The 17,119-nt window shown below is 43.9% G+C and overlaps 2 protein-coding genes across 3 annotated transcripts in view; one reads left to right on the top strand and one right to left on the bottom strand.

The window, feature by feature from the left end:
• DNAJC24 (DnaJ heat shock protein family (Hsp40) member C24) overlaps positions 1 to 10,538 on the bottom strand; it is a 76,737-nt gene extending 66,199 nt beyond the window's left edge. For both annotated transcript variants that reach the window (XR_016440271.1, XM_090032802.1), the window contains exons 1-2: positions 10,389 to 10,538; positions 3,734 to 3,874 (exon numbers count right to left, since the gene is read on the bottom strand). Coding sequence is in view for 1 of the 2 variants with exons in the window: in XM_090032802.1 (XP_089888928.1) it covers positions 3,734 to 3,844 (111 nt within the window). In the remaining variant the exon portion in view is untranslated. The remainder of the gene's footprint in view (positions 1 to 3,733; positions 3,875 to 10,388) is intronic.
• Positions 10,539 to 11,963: 1,425 nt separating this feature from the next.
• The window catches only part of DCDC1 (doublecortin domain containing 1), a 500,455-nt gene continuing 495,299 nt past the window's right edge, over positions 11,964 to 17,119 (top strand). Inside the window, exon 1 of the mRNA XM_090034627.1 lies at positions 11,964 to 12,270. Coding sequence (XP_089890753.1) covers positions 12,211 to 12,270 — 60 coding nt within the window. The 5' untranslated portion in view covers positions 11,964 to 12,210. The remainder of the gene's footprint in view (positions 12,271 to 17,119) is intronic.

A 17,119-nucleotide genomic window follows, 5' to 3' on the forward strand; every position in this document is an offset into this window, starting at 1 on the left:
GCAGTGACTGAAGCTATCAGCAGCTGGGAAAGGGGAGGGGGGAATTCCCTTCAGCTCTCCAGGGCTGCCTGGGCTGGGGACCTCAGGCTGGAGGAAACCTCCTGAGGGGGAGGCTCCTTCAACATCACCCAGCACCTGGACAGGGGGCTCCTTAACCCCCTGTGGCGGGGGACAGCAGAGGATTGGGGACACTTGGCTGGGCTGGCAATGGTCAGCAGGCTGGGAGACATGCTCTAGCATACTGGTCCGGGTCAGTGCAGGCCTCCCCCTGCCTTTCCCAATTGAAAACTGAATACCAGCTCAGCTGGTTATCGGTTCAACCAGCACAGAGGAAGCTGCTTAAATTGAATTGATTCTGCCTCAGGCTTTTTGACTGTCTGTACTTAGTCTAAATGTCTACAGGTCTAAGGCAGGATCTGTTTTATTATATGGTGTGAAACTATAGAGTGATGACTTATGCTTCATTGAAAAATAGAAAAAAATATGAATTACTTTCTAAGGTGGCTTTTATTTCTACCAGACTCTACACCAGCAGGGCTCATGTAGCCCGAAACATGGCTGCTTAATGTGAACACTTCAGCTCAGTCATGAACCCTAATTATTGAATAAAAATGAGTACCTTTACCTCTATCTATACCCCAAGAAGTGCATTTTAGAGGCCTTTCCTCTTCCAAATAAACCTTTGTTTGGATGGTTAAATAACATTTTATACTCTCCTCCAGACAAATGGCCTAAGAAAAGTGCTGACAATCACTGATCCAATATTCCCCCTATATTTAAAACCAGACATAATTGAAGAATGAAAGATGCCAGCATATAGACATATATGTAGGCAAACAGTGTCAGACCCCATACATCAGGGATTTTCAACCTTTTTTAACAAGTGTACCCCTTCTGGTGGCAGCACCCAGATGCAGAGCAGGGGGGTGGGGGCGGGCTCGTGCATGGTGGCCACTGCCTACTACTCCACACCGCTGCTGCCACCATGCCCCACTTTCCCATGACCAGTCACACATGCAGTTCCGTGGGCTGCTAATGGACCTGGTGCCCAGCCAATCACACGCCACCTGTGAACAGTCCACTGAGCCACACGTGTGACTGGCCATGGGAAAGCAGCACGCAGTGGTAGCACAAGGCAGTGGTTGTCGGCAGCTGGTATGTGCAAGCCCCCTTGCTTCTGCCAGCATCCATCTGGCTGGGCAGCACCTATGTGGCCCACAGAGAGGTCCCACTGTCCTCACCTCCCCCCGCCCTGCTCCTGGGAGCAGGCACAGAAACACACTCCACCCTGCCATTCAGACCCTTTGCGCCTTGCTGCCCTTGCAGCTCTGCAGGCAAGGGGTGGCCAGCACCTCCTTGCAATCAGCTATTGGTTGAGGGTGGTGGCCCAGCAGCCAAACAGGAGAGCAAATGGGTGGGGGATGGGGAGGCACTGCAGTGTGCTGCATGGGGCTGGCAGCGCCCAGCATGCCCCTCCCCCAGGTAAGCGGTGACATGTGGGAATGCACTGGGGGAGACACTCCTACCATGCCCCTGGGCGTGCTGCATCCCCATCCCGCCATGCATACCCCCTATGACCTCTTCAAGCACCCCTAGGGGTATGTATACCTCCAGATGACAACCTCTACCATACACATACAGGGCATGTTCATGCAGGAACAATGAGGCAGGCCATTTAAATCACTATTTGTGATCTTGCTCATTCTTTGAAGAAATAAGAGGAAAATTGATTTCTCTGGTAATTGAAAATGTTAAATACTGGGCTAATGAAGAAAAAACAATTTGGCTCCTTTCTAATAACTCACAGCCTGTCCTGTGCTTCCTGGGTGCACTTACATTATTTGCACAAAGAATAAGGGCCAAACTCAATTAAAATTTCCCTGTTTCTATTCTTAAATATGGTATCGTTATTTTACTTTTTGTGTCATCATATATCGTTTATTTTAATTTTGCCAGGATTTTTATACTTTTATGAATAAACTTACATTATATAATTTTATTATAGTATATATAATTATATTGTACATTTTACTGTATTGTTTTAATGAAAGGAGTAAATAAACTACTGCATCTAGTCAGCAGTATTGTGAAAGAAAATCTGAGGGTTAAAATGTAACAAACTGTGTATTGGGATGCTATTGTAAAAAAAGAACAACTCTCATTCGGGGATGTATAACTAGAAAGAAGCCTCATATATAGGGAATGACAGGTAATATAATTCCACTCTACCCTACATGGTGAAGCTGGAGTCCTGTCTCCAGTTTTGGGCACCACACACTAAAATAATCTTTTGAGATCATATATTTCTGATTTTTATACTCAGAAACCTTTACAGGTGCTGTGTTTTCATACATTTGCAAAAAAGAGGACCGAGTATTGTGAGCTTTTCATCTTGCAACCTGCAGTGAGACTGAAATCAGTGAATGTATCGTGCTACAAAATGTTATGATTTGAACTAACTGCTTTTAACAGCTTCTTTTGTAATCATGAATGGAGATTTACAAATGGATTGCACCAGTTTTAAAAGAAACAGTTTTTGTTTGGGTTGGCATATAGGCACATTTTCAGTGTCATGAGAACATCAGGAACATCACACACATTTGTCTTTTAGAAGGGTATTAGTCAAACAAGTGATTTGGTGGAAGTGTACTTAAAATATTTTAATATGTTCATAACTTCATTTTTAAGACTATTTTTACTTAACATTCTATTTTTTTTTGTTTTTATCATTCCAAATACAACTGAAGTCAAGAGATTTTTGGTTAACCCAAGAAGTAATCTGTAAATAAAGGGTCTCTACCTTAGTAATGTAAACTAGACGCCTACATCTTAGACAAACATACCTTTAATTGCTTTAAAAAGGTGGTGGGAGTTGCTGATCAGGAACACATTAGCAGTTGCAGTGAAAACCTGTGATACAAGGTAGCTAAACCGCTGTAACCTTAGCCCTGAATTGAAACACTTGTTTCACTACAGAAGCATGTAGCTATGACATCAGAAAAGTTTATACTGCTGTCATGTAATACTAATACAATTGTTACATCTATCTATACCTGTAAGTCTCAAGTCAGCAAAAACTTCAACTTACTACAATAAGAATTCTGTGAAATATTCACCATTATTTTTTCAATATTTTTATATCAAAATCACAATGCATGTTCACCTACTTCTCTTCCCATGCTATTACTGAAGATTAACAAGGTAAATAAAGAACAACTTCCCTTTTTCCAATAAATCTGGCTCTCATATTTGACATGCAACAATCCAACATTTGATCAATTATAATTACTTCATGGCAGCAAACTGTAACACCACCAACACCAATTGATTTATCTTATTCTGCCACACTTTTAACAAAATGGGTTAGCCTCTTTAAAATAATTAAATGTTGCAATGTAAATCAAAAAGGATTGATTTTATTCCATTCTTATCCAGATAATGAATCAAACCAAATAAAACCAGAATTGGTACATTTCCAGAATGTTTGGCAAGGGATGGGGCAGTGCATCCTTGGGGAAGAAGACAATACCATTCAGAGGGATTTAGTGATAAATAACCAGCTCTTGAGTTCTATTTCTTATTTTAAACTATCTACACCCACTGACAAAATTATAAGCACATTCACTATGTTTGGCTCTTATTATACAAAACTATATGAAAACTATAATTATTAGCTTACAAGTTTACATGGTTTATTTTTGAATTATTTAAATAATATAAATTATATACTTACTAATAATACCAGTTTTTGATATTTCCGTTTCAGTTCCGTCAGGCTGTCTGATGGCTTTGCACCCAGAATGTCATACCAGTCCTTCTTTGGCATCCTTACAAGGGCTGTCATTTCATGAGGTACAAAATTACTTTCTTAGATCTGTTTAACAACAATAAAAATATAATTTGAAGCATTCATTTAAAAAGAAAAAAAAATGTGAAAAGTCCTGTATGACAATACATGGGGCCGTGGCAGAGAATGACATCAGCAATGGCTGGAAGAGGCCACATCCTTCAAATGCCAACTTATTAGCACATGTAGTTAGTCATGTTATCCCACAATGGGTTTTGCATTATATGGAATGAGCTATTTCAACTGGAAGCAGCACATTTGCTGATGGATTGTATTCTATTTTCTAAGGGCACCAAGCCTTCTAAGTTCCATATTTCTTCCTCTCTCTGTGATTCAACTTCTTCTCCCTTTCCAACAGCCAGCCTCATGAGAGAAAAGCAGAAAAGAATCTGAGCAAGCCAGTGTGTGTGTGATGGGGACAAAAGCTAAATTCACAGTTCAGAGAGAGATACTACAGCTAGCTCTGAATAAACTAGCTTGGGTACCAGAAGCAGTATAGCCACGTCATCAAGGCATTCCACCCAGGTAAACTATCTCCATGCTATGCCAAGGCAGCTATGCTCCTCCCAGTACCCAAATGAGTATATTCAATTATCTCTACTTGGGATCGCATTGTGTTGTGCGTACATGCCCAAGAATGAGACTTGGTACAAGGACACATGACCAAATTAGACTGAGATAAATGAGGGCAGAGATTTACAGTGCACTAGCTACTCCAGGGGTAGTTAACCTAGGGCATGTGTGCCACAAGTGGAATGGGCAGCACCTGCGCGTGGTACTCAGCAGACAGGAGAGAGGACAAGCAACATACTGGAAGATAGCGAAAGAAGCAAGAAAACAGATCAGCAGATTGGTCATGAAGCACAAGGCAAGGGGCTTGCGTGGTACTCAGCAGACAGGAGAGAGGACAAGCAACATACTGGAAGATAGCGAAAGAAGCAAGAAAACAGATCAGCAGATTGGTCATGAAGCACAAGGCAAGGGGCAGAAAGCAGAGCATCAGCTCTGTTAAGGGAAGGGGACTGGAGTAGCACCCGGGGAAAGTGTGGTGCTAATGTGTGGCATGTCTGCTACGAGGTTGAGCCCCACTGAGCTACTCCATGCTAACTGCCCTAGTATTTACTGTTACCACATGACAAATGAAAGCTAACCCATTGCAGTTCCCTCTTCTTCATTAACGGGAATGAAGAGCGATAACTTACCTTTCAGTGAAAGCAGGATAACTAACCACAGGGTAAACTTTCATTTACTGTGGGAAATAACTGAGGAGTGTAAATTACTACCCTCATTTATCTTTCAGTAATTTGTTCCTGAGTTCTGTGACACCACCCCAGAGTCCCAGTCTCCTGGAAGAATACCCAAATCCCTGACTAAAGGCTACTTGAGAAGGATGGAAAAGAGACACTCCTGTGGAACTTATGCCACTTTGTGAAAAAGAATTCAAGATTCAGAGAAGAGAAGAAAGCAAAAAGTAATGTGACTCTGTAAAGCACTGGTAAGGCTACATAGCTGAAAGAAGGGAGTTCTGGAGTATTACCTCCTAAATTAGTGCAGTTGTGCTGTAGAGAACTAGGCTCTGATTGCTCCCCTCCCCTCTGAGCTGCTTAGGTGTACTACTGAGTTGTCTTCACTAATACACATAAGTTTATTTCTTGACAGCACAGGCAAGCTAACTTAGAAGGTGATAAAGACTTCTGAGATGTTCATCCCTACTTCTTGGACTGCTTTTATATAAAATACACAGATGGCACCAGAATACTGAAAAGAGAGCATTTTTACACATGTAAGCACCACAGCACGAGGCACTCTGAAAAGTGCCCAACACTGCAATGCTTGCAGCTGTATAAATGGCAAAATGCACTTCAGCACTGAGAAAATGGCAGCAGCACATTTTTGAACTAAAACAAATTGGAGGTGCTTTGTTTCAAAAGCACACCACCGCCATTTTCTGTGTGCACATTTTGCATTTATACAATTGCACACAGCGCAGCTCAGTTCACCTCAGCTCGCATACAAAACTCAATTAATTGAGTCTGCTCCAAAGCGACAGATCCCTGGCACATCACAGGACAGAAAAGCGTGTGTATAATTCCCCTTATCCCAAAGTCCCTTTTTTTAATCCATCCTGTTTACACATGCTACATCTTACCTGCACTATTTCGTTTATTTTGCTCCCCTACATGCAGCAGAAAAATACATAACAGATTTCATAGACATTAAGTGAGATCATAGGGTCCAGCCCCCTGCCCAAGGGGCAGAAAGTCAGCTGGGATCAGATCACGCCAGCAAGATAAGCATCCAAGTGTTTCTTAACAGTCTCCAGAGTAGGTGCTTGCCCCACTTCTGGAGGGAGTCTCCCAGACTCTTGGATGGTAAACAAGTTTTTCCTGACGTCCAGCCTAAAACGGACTTCCAGCAGTTTATGACCATTAGACCTTGTCTTCCCCTTGGGGTGCCCTGGTGAAGAGACATTCTCCTAGTTCCTGATGCACACCCCTTATCTACTTATAGGCTGCCACCAAGTCACCCCAAGCCTTCGCTTTTCCAGGCTGAAGAGTCCCACGTCTCCCAGCCTCTCCTTATAAGGCCTGTTCTCTTGACCTGTAATTTTATAGATTAAATTTATGTTTCTGAAATTAGGGATGATAACTTTTCTCTGCTGCTTTAACTCAATTCCTATAGTATACTGTATAGGAAAACTGAGTGGAAACTACACATTCAAATGGTTGACGTACTCAAGTCAAAAACATATAATTGTGTGACTTAACACTTCAAAAGGTCTTTTGCCAAAACAAAATCTTCTTTTAGTTACTTTGAAACAAATAATTTCCTTGTAAAATAGTAACTTAAGGTTTTATTTTCAGCTTATTTTAATCTTGAAGTAGCCATAACATTTAAACTTATTTATCACGTACTGGGATTTCTTCTTTGAACCGAGGTGCATAAAAAAGCCTGCAAGTCAAAACTTAATCACTGTCATTTTCTCAAACCTACAATTTCCTACTAATGTGATCCATATAAATTAATTCCTTAGAATTATTTTGCAAAATTTAAATGACTTGAGTTCAATTGTCTGAATTATTTTTAACCAGTAAGTTTTACATTTATTGTGCACCTCCTATGTAATAATTAAGACTTTTACGCAGGGGTCAACAATCTTTACAAATGGTGAGCAGCAGCTTGCAACCTGACTGCTGTCATGGGCCACCAATCTCCAACATTCCTGGCACTTCCTGCTCTCTATCTCGCGTCCCTCCACTTGAGTCTCTGCTTATCATTGCTATCTCATGCTACAGATTTCCATAGCCAACAGCCATGCTTAGAAGCAAATTCAGCACCACGGGTAGAAAATAGGTAGGGATGAAGTATTAGTAGCAAGTGAGAGCAAGAGAGAGGGAGTGCAGTACAGAAATGTTCCAAAAGGAACAGTATACACAAGGACCCTGGTGGCACCTTATCTTCAGCTCCTGCCACCATGTGCTATCAACCTCATGAGCCACTGGAGGCCAGACCAAACTTTTTGCAGGCCAGATCAAGCACACAGGATGTAGGTCGCAGACCACTAGTTTAAATATTTTAAATATTTTTTCCATTTTCCATTCCATTTATTAATCTTGCAGTGAGTTACATGAAGGCAGGTTTACTTCTGCACATCACATTGCAGAAACAAAAACATTATTAACTTTTTATTTTGTATGGATCTCTCTCCTTCTGGGTAAATATTTTCAAAATTTAGGAAAATATGAAAGAAGAAACAACAGCAAAGGGATTCTGGAGCAGATGTAGCTGCTGAAACTATTTTTATTTTTGTAGAATACAAGTTGATATTCTTCAAGGAAACACCCTCAATTTAAACCCAACTCTAGTATTAACGCATAAGAAGTTTTACAGAGAAACTTAACTATACTTAGGACCCAACCCTAGCCACACATAAGCAAAGAGTTAGTCATCTTAGTTTGGAGTCAGACAGCAAGTAGGATAATTTGCACCTTATAGATTAGAGACATCAAAGATATGGCCCGCATGCCATATGCAACCCAGGGACTCATATGCTCTGGCCAGGGATCACTAGAACAACCCTACATGCTAGCCCCAGCCATACATGCTGCATGCAGGCTGGACCCAGAGTTGCAGACCCAGCACACAGCACACCCTGCATGTAACACCCCACCAACCCAGCCCTACCCGCTGGCTCCAGGGGCAGGCTGGATGCTGTGCCAAGCCCTATATGGCATGCAGCACTCAGGGTCAGTCCAGCCCCACGTGCCATATGCAGCACATGCTGGCCCTGGAAATCACTGTGCACATGGGGCCAACACAGGGCATGCGTTGCATACATAGTGTGTGGGCTGGACCCAGTGCTGCACTTGGTACAATGGGTCCAGGACACGGAGCACCCTGGACTGACCCCCTGTGCTGCTTGCAGTGTTGTGGCTAGCCTGCATGATGCTGACAGTGCATTCCCTGTGCTGTCCCCATGTGCAGAATGAGGCCTGGGGCCAGTGTAAGCTGTGTGCAGCATGTGGGCTGGACCTAGTGCTGTGGGTGCTGCCAAGGGGGTCAGTCCCAGTTCAGTCCACAGACCAGTCCAGTGACCCTTCTCCAGCCCACAGAGCTGGATGAATTTGACCCCCTTGTTATAAGCCTAACTGAGAGATGTGCAGTATGTGCTTTTGTCAGCAGCAGGCTTACTTCACAAGATGTGAGAAGATGCAGCACGCTGGCTGCTGACTAAAGCTGATGCTGGACGTCTCTCATTTAGTTTGTGTACCTGGCGCAAATATGTCCTGCCTTGGACCTATACTCTTTAACATCTTTATTAATAATGTAGACATTGGTATCAGAAGCGGACTGGTCAAGTTTGCTAATGACACCAAAATTTGGGGTAGTGCATCCACACCTGATGATAGGAGAGTGATAGAGGCAGACCTAAACAGGCTCAGAAAATGGGTGGATGAAAATCTGATGGTGTTCAACACCGAAAAATGCAAGGTACTCCACCTTGGGGAAAAAAACCCCACAGCACACTTATAGGCTTGGCAGTGCTATGTTTGCCAGCATCGTGGCCAAAAGGGACTTGGAGTCATGATTGACCGCAAGATGAGTATGAGCCACCAATGCAATGTCGCAGCTGGTAAAGCGAACAAAACTCTGGCCTGCATCCATTGATGCTTCTTAAGCAAATCCCAGGATGTCATCCTCCTGCTGTACTCAGCTTTGGTGAGGCTGCAGCTGGAGTACTGCATCCAATTCTGGGCTCCACAATTTAAAAAGGATGTGGAGAAGATTGAGAGAGTCCAAAAAAGAGCCACACACATGATTAGGGGGCAGGAGAACAGGACCTCTGAAGAGAGGTTGAGAGCCATGGGACTCTTCAACATGAAAAAGTGCAGGCTCAGGGGGGACCTGGTGGCTGCCTTTAAGTATATAAGGGGTGTACATCGTGACCTAGGGCAATGCTGGTTCACCAGAGCACCCCAAGGGATGACAAGGTCAAACGGTCAAACTCCTCCAAGACCATTTCAGGCTGGACATAAGGAAGAAGTTTACTGTCCGAGCCCCCAAGGCCTGGAACAGACTGCCACCAGAGGTAGTGCAAGCACTTACTCTGCACTCCTTTAAGAGACATTTGGATGTTTATCTTGCTGGGATCCTTTGACCCCAGATGACTTCCTGGCCCTGGGGCAGGGGGCTGGACTTGATGATCTTCCGAGGTCCCTTCCAGCCCTAGTGTCTATGAAATCTATGAAAATCTGTGAGAGTCACCTGGGGATCGGGAGACCACCATGCATCAGACCCTTACATGCAAGCGGAGCTTCAACAGCCCAAAATTATTTCACAGGAATGATGAGAGCCACCACAGGCCACATCCAAGCACGGCCTGAACTGAACCCCCCACGCTGCCTGTAGTGTGGCATCCAGCTTAGGTAGAGAAAAGGCCACTGTCCTATTTTGCAGGGGCAGGGGGTTGGATGGCACACGCAGCCTAGAAGAGCTGCAGAGGCTCTTTCGCTGCAGGCTTCCCTGCAAGAGAGGCTAGAAAAGCACATGCAGCAGAGCTGCCTCCAGCCCAGGGACACTGCTTGAGCACTGCTCCCAATCCCCCACGGGCCGCATGGGTGCAGAGAGCCATAAAAAGGAGGGCTGGGAGGGACCTCAGGAGGTCCATCTAGTCCAGCCCCCTGCTCACAGCAGGACCAGCCCCAACTAGATCATCCCAGCCAAAGCTTTGTCTAGTCTTAAAAACCCCCAAGGGTGGCGCTTCCACCACCTCCCTGGGTAGCCCGGCCCAGTATGTCACCACCCTCCTAGTGAGAAAGTTCTTCCCAACACCCAACCTAAACCTCCCTTGTGCAACTGGAGCCCGTTAATGGGACAGTCCAGCTTCATCCTCCGTCCAACCCCGCTTCAGGCAGCTATGAAATCCCCCTCCACCTCCCCTTCTCGCCTCCCTCGGCCTCTCCCCGCCGACCCGGGCCCCCAGGCTCCTGGGGAGGGGAGGGAAGGGGACGCCCAGCCCTGGCTCGCGGCTCGCACTCACCATCCTCCGCCCCACGCGGCCCGCGCAGGACTGTGCCCGGGAGAAGCCGGCCGGGCGGAAAGGGCGCGGCCGGGAAAGCCCCGTGGCTCGGCCCCCACAGGCGCGGCGCTTGTTTCCGCCCGGGTGGCTGTGGCGGGAGCACGGGCCGGAAGTGCCGAGCGGCTGAGGCAGACGCCGTCTCCATAGCGACCAAGGGCGCGTCGCGGCCGCCGGAGCTGCGGCCGAGCTCAGTAAGTGACTGGGACCCTCCGCTCCCCCCCGGCCTCGCCCTCCCGCCCCCGCCCGGCCCATGCCCCACCCAGAGGAGCTGCAGCCCTGGTCGGACCCTGAGGCGGTTCCTGTCACGTCGGGAGAGCGCCCGGCTGTGTCCTCCCGCGGGCGGGAGGGGCCGCTGCATCCGCTACTGTGACTGTATCTCACATAGAGCTCATATACGTGTGTGTGAGCAAGAATGTGCAAGTGCATGCCTGTGTATGCACGTGTGTAGGTGTGTGTGTGTGTATGCACGTGTGTATGAGTATACATGTATGTATCCATGAGTGTGTAGATGTGTGTGTATGCATGTGTGTGTGCGTGCGCACGCAAGCATGTATTACCATATTTTACAGTGTATAGGTTGACACTGTATAAGTCAATCCCATATTTCTGTACAACATGTTAGGATTTTTGTAGCTCTATTGTGTAAGTTGACACTGCCTCGGTGTGTGAAGCACTGGAAACCCAGTGTGCCGGCTGGCTTCTGGAAGCTGGATTGGGCCCTTAGGAGCTCAGGCAGCACACTGCTCACTGGCAGCCAGCCCAGCCCAGCCCAGCTCCTGGGGGACACCACCGCTGTGGAGGGAAGGACCAGGCTCCCCCACAGCTCAGGGGCTGGCTGCCCCAGCAGCAGCTCACCACCCCCCTGACTGTGGGGCAGGTGGGGAGGTTCTGCCAAAAGTAGGATGCGCCACTCGCCGCTTCTGCCTTCAGCAGACTCCTGTGGCCAGCTGGATGCCTGGCACCTCCTGGGAAGGGGCTGACTTGCCCCAGGGGCAACCAATAAGTGCTTTTAGTAAATACTAACTAGCATTTTTTAGGGGTTTTTTAATAACGTTATTTTTTTTAAAAAGTAGGCCTACAGAAAACACTACATGTATTCCAAGACAAGCTCTGTTTTAAACACTGCAGTGAAGTCCTTAGTTTGGACGGTATTGTAGATTTCTGTGCAACACCAATAGCATTAAAATATTTTAAATTAAAGTTGAAAATGAATAGCACAGTTCCCTCTGTTTCTTGCTGTTTAGTGCATTACATCCAGTTTATTCAGTGCTGCCCCCACTATTTTGAATTGCCTCAGTTTTTTAATGACAACTCATTAGTTCACTGTAGCAGTTGTCATTGGAAAGTACTGAATTTTGACTTCTGGACTGAAGACAAATTATCCTTTTGGCACTTCATTCCCTATTCCCTAAATGTATTTGTCTGAGTTTTAGCACATGGAAGAGACTTTTTTTTAAACAATGGAGAAAGAGCTTCTCTTTTCTTTGTCTCCCTGTTGTAATCGCGCTGGTGCACGAGGCAACAAGATGGCGGGAGTCTCCACCCTCCATGCCACGGGACCAGGGAGGGGAAAGTAAAAGCGCGCGCTTTTTGGAAAAAAAAAAAAGCAGGTGATAGGGCAACTTACCGCTCATCATAGCGTGCGTCACCAAAGTAATAAAAGGGAGCGCCTCGCCGCACCAGAGCGAGGTCGTTCGCTATCCGCTCCGTTGTTACAAGGGACGCTGATCATCTAGCTGTCTGCTCCTAGCAACCACCGGACGCCGTTTGTACTTACCGTGACATGTCAGCACGTTGTATTCGTCTCATTTGCTTCTGTCTTCTCTCACCCGCGGCTGCAGCCGTAAGTAATTAAAACTCTTCAATTTTTCTCATCACCCCACCTGCTCCTTGTCAATTGTTTAATCACAACAACATGCAAGCCAGACTTGCACGACCCCACCGCCCGCTAAAAGTCCCGAAGCTTTATCTCCTGTTCTCACGCACAGCAGTAGCAGCGTGACACTTTTCTCTTCCTTTAAGTCATGTTTAAGGAAGACTTAGGGGTGTCTTGAGGTTTGGGGAGAACTTGAACAGGTTGTTGGGGAACAAAATCTGTATTTCTTTAATGCCCATGCTTTAGCACAATAGTACTCAACCTTTCTAAGACTTGGAAATGTCATGGAAAATGTCAGCTCTTACTTTTCACTATTTTTTTACTACAAAAAACAATACAGTCTTTGCTGCCTAGTACAGGGGGCTGGATCCAATGATTTTTGCAAGGTCTCTTCCAGCTCTTTACAATCTATGAATCTATGACATATATTTTTGAATGGACCTCAGGCACCTGCTTGAAGCAGGTTCATTCCTGATTCAAGTGCCTCAGTCAAGTGTTTGTCTAACCTGAACTTAAAAATGTCCAAGCATGGAGATTTCCCAGCCTTTTTCTTCCTGACATGCAACCTGCAACTTAAGAACAGTGTTCCTTGTCCTATCCTCTGCAGCCACAGAGAATAGACTATCTCTACCCTTCTGATATCAGCCTTTCAGGTATTTGAAGACTGTTATCAAATCCAAGTTCGGTCTTCTTTTTTCCAAACTAAATAATACCAGTTCTTTCAGCCTGTCATCATAAATCATGTTTCATAGGTCTCTAATAATTGTTGTTGCTCTCCACTGGATTCTTTCTAGTTTGTCCAGTGGACCTCCTTTTCACAAAGACCTAATTTTCCCCATTCCTTCTCTACTAGACTTTCAACTCCCTTTAGTTCTGCCAGTCTTCTAGATCAGGTCTATTAAAATCTATCGCACCATTCTTTCAATTTGCTCCTTCCCTTTTTGATATTATCTTGTTATAGTCCATTGTAATGGGCTGGGGCACAAACATTAAAAATTAAACAAAAACAGCCTTTTCAGTTCTTTTTGTTGCTTTCTGTAATAAGAATCTAGAGCTTTAAATTGTACCATGGATTAGACTCATACAAGGGAAACTGGAACAAATGCAAAGGTGTTATATTGTAGGCTAAAATAGTTCTTTTAAGCCAATTAAACCTTCTGATTAAGATAGACATGTCTACTTCACTGTGGGGTGCATATTTCCTTCCTCCTAGAATCATATAATACCACTAACTAGTTAAATATTTAACTTTCTTCTTGTGTAATTTCTATTTTATTCATTTAATGGCACAAAATAATTTGTTTGGAAGACTTTTTCAAATACTAACATAATTCACATTTAACTGAGTTCTAATGCACTTTTATATGTTTAATTCAAGATTCAGGTGCCTCAGCACATCCAACCTGGTAAAATAGTTAATGTGTTAATATATTCGCAATATACTTCACTTATGTGCATACTGGATAAATGCATAATTCACTTTACTGCATAACATAGTGCCAGTCTCAATTTGTTACCTATCACTTACGTTATAGTAAACTAGTTTTCTGCATATTGGATGCATGCATGGACCAATTAAACGAATAATATATATTTCAGCCTCACTGTCTGCTTTACAATTTAATTATCTTCCAGTTAACTGTATGTTACCTATTATCATGTAACTAACAGCACTAGAAACAGTAAAGGAGAAGCAGCTGTTGAAAATGGTACTATTAAAAGCCTTAAAAAAGATCAGGCCCACTAATAGCACAGCACTGAAGTGCTGAAATAGTGCTTGTTAAAACTACAACACTGAGAATACTGTGATTTAGCAGCCCTAAAACTGGCTACGTTATTTCATTTTCAGAGCTTCTACTAATCAGTTTTAGAAGCCTTGAAAGAAGGAAGAATTATTGGCCATTAATATGTGGCACTGATAGCACCCTAAGCCAGAGCTGTCCATCTTCCATGCTCTATGGGCCATACCCTGTTATCCAAAGTTTCTATATCATTCATCTTTTCACTTATGAGAGCAATAGAAATGGAAACCTCCTTGTATACAAGACAGCAATCAGAGAGAGATGGAAAGAATATGTTGTAGAACAGTAAAACTGTCCAATACCTACAGTGCCAGCACAACAAGAAAATTATTCATTAGCTGAACCAAACACAGAAGAACCATCTTTTGTCAAAGTGAAAACAGCCAAAGCAAAACTTAAGAGCAGTAAGGCACCAGGGGAACTTATGGTATCTCAGCTAAAATGATAAAAGATGGAGGACAAGAGTTTTATAAACAAATCCATAAATTAATTCTGCTTATTTGGAAGTAATCAATTTGTACCTTATTATTGGAGAGTAGTCTTAGTATGTCCCATCTTCAAAAAAGGCAGCAAACTGAAGTGTCAAATTTACAGAGATATTACCCCTATTAACACCAACTTTTATTCTGTAACATTTTACTACAGTGCTTACTACCTTACACAGAAAACATTCTGGGAGAATACAAGAATAGATTGAATTTTGCAAGAATAGATTGATGACAGACGAAATCTTCTCTCCAAGACAAATTGTTGAGAAAAAAAATGGGAATATAATCAAAGTTTATACATTCTATTCATCAACTTCCCGAAAGCGTATGATAGCATACAAAGATAAAGTCTGTGGGGCTTATTAGCTGGATTAAGAATCCCCAACAAGCTGATTGAACTCATTAAAGTTTGTATACATGAAGCTAGAAACAAAATGGAAGAAAATCAGATCCTTTCCCAGTTAGAATCAGACTGAGACAGGGAAATGATCTGTCTTCAATCCTAGTCAATCTAGCACTAGAAAAAGCAACCTGGAGCATAAACAACATGAGGGGAGGAATTCAACTGAATGGAGAGCATAAAATCCTCAGATATGCTGGTGATATAGCTCTCATAAGTGACAGCCACCCTGCAGGTCTCAGCGGGGCAAGCCACAGCCTCTCTGGACTGCATACCCCATAGATGCCCCTTCCCATCTGTTGCACTGTGTGCTTGGAATCCCCCATGCACCACTTGTCTGCATCCTTCCCCACTGCTACACTGTATGACCGCCCTGCTACACTGTGACTCACACTATTGTGCCGCACGCTCATGAGGCTCTCCCCACCGCTGCACTGTGTCCTGCACCCCTCCTTCCAGGTCTCACCCCATTCCTCACTGTACCATGTGCCCCAGGCTCACCCTGAGTTTCCCACACTGCCCCACCTCCTGGAGCTGTTACAGGAAGCATCAGCTGGAGGAGGGGGAGGAACTGGGAGACTCTGGCTGCTGTTGTAGCCAGAGTGATGGAAGGAGCAGCATGAAAGCAGGTGACTGGTGGCCACAATTTACACTGTCATCAGTCACATGCTGATGCAGGCCACCAGTTAGATGGACAGTCCTGCTGTAAGCAATGCTTGTTTATGAATCAACTCTTCCAACCACGGTACCATTTGTGATCCAAAATCATCCCCATGACATGTACAATAACTGCTGTTTTGTAGAGTAATATTAGGAATACGTTTTTGCATTTTAATTAATGAAATCCTTTTTTGTTCACATTGTCCTTTCGCTTTTTCATTAATTTCTCTTCCCTTTCTCTGCATCTGATTCTCTGCTTTTAAGTTGTATTTTACTTGGTGTGTCCCTGTCCCTTTTCCTTTCTCTCCCCACACGTACTTATAGATTGGCCATTATACTTCTTCCATGCCCCTGCTGCATAGGCCATAAAGAAGTCTGCTAAATTGGACCCTCATCTTTGTTAAGCCAGTTAGAAACAAGCACGTAGATTTTGTAATGAAGAACTTTAGATCTTATAAATAAACAATGGAAACAAGAAATTGGCTCTGTAATACCATCCTTTAATTGGGGTCATGCAGGAACTCCTCATGGGAGTTAGGTGTCTAAATACATTTTTAAAAATCTGGCCTTCCCTGGTAAAAATGGGTACGTTGGGTTAATGTGGCATAATTTAGATCCATACTAAAAAATAATATTTTTGGTTAGATAGAACATTTGCAATTTTTAATAGAATATTTGCAATTTTTTCTCTGAAATGTGATTTTTGTATCATTTTGTATTCTAATACAAGCGTAGGAAAAAGTTTTTTTGAAGGTTACAGGTCTGGAATTTACTTCATGTGCAACAATTCATTGGGCTCTGTGTGTATTAGTCTAATATCTATATAGTAGGCAACTGTCAATCTTCTGGATCTTGGTGTATGTGTAAGAGGTCTAGTCAGTTGCCTAATGAATCCACTTGTATGGAGTCCTGCACCATCACACAAAAGCCTCAACATGTATGCCTGGGCAAAAGTTTGGAGGAGTGGCGGTTGTCCAAGACTTACCATTTCATCCTTTACTCCATTGAGACAGAATCCAAAAGCCAGACAGAGTCCAAACGTTCAGTGTATCGATAGTTACAGCTTCTGCCAGAGAACAACAGATAACAACTGATGCTGATTACCTAATGCCTCAGCAAGGGTTCATTCCTTTCAGAGTGATGCCCCTTATCTTCTCTAACCAAGAAGTACCCACAAGGTAATAAAGGCTAGGGTTTTGAGGTGCTCTATACATGCCTTACTCTTGACATTGCAACATTGTGATAGGACTTACCCCACCACAGATAGTCCCACTAAGTGCCACCAGGCCCTCCAGTCAGATGCAGTTTATGGTCATACTTAGGATCATATACATGATGGTCTTTCCTCTTTTCATTTATACTCTTCAAAAGAAGCTGACATTTCTAAACTACTCCAGGTAGCTTGGTATCTATTTATCTTTTGTAAATAGCCTGCATTTTGTGAGTTGTGATATAGGGTAGTTGGG

This window comes from Crocodylus siamensis, chromosome 2 (genome assembly GCF_052110815.1).
Source record: "Crocodylus siamensis isolate JL-2025a chromosome 2, ASM5211081v1, whole genome shotgun sequence".
Taxonomy (NCBI): Eukaryota; Metazoa; Chordata; order Crocodylia; family Crocodylidae; genus Crocodylus; species Crocodylus siamensis.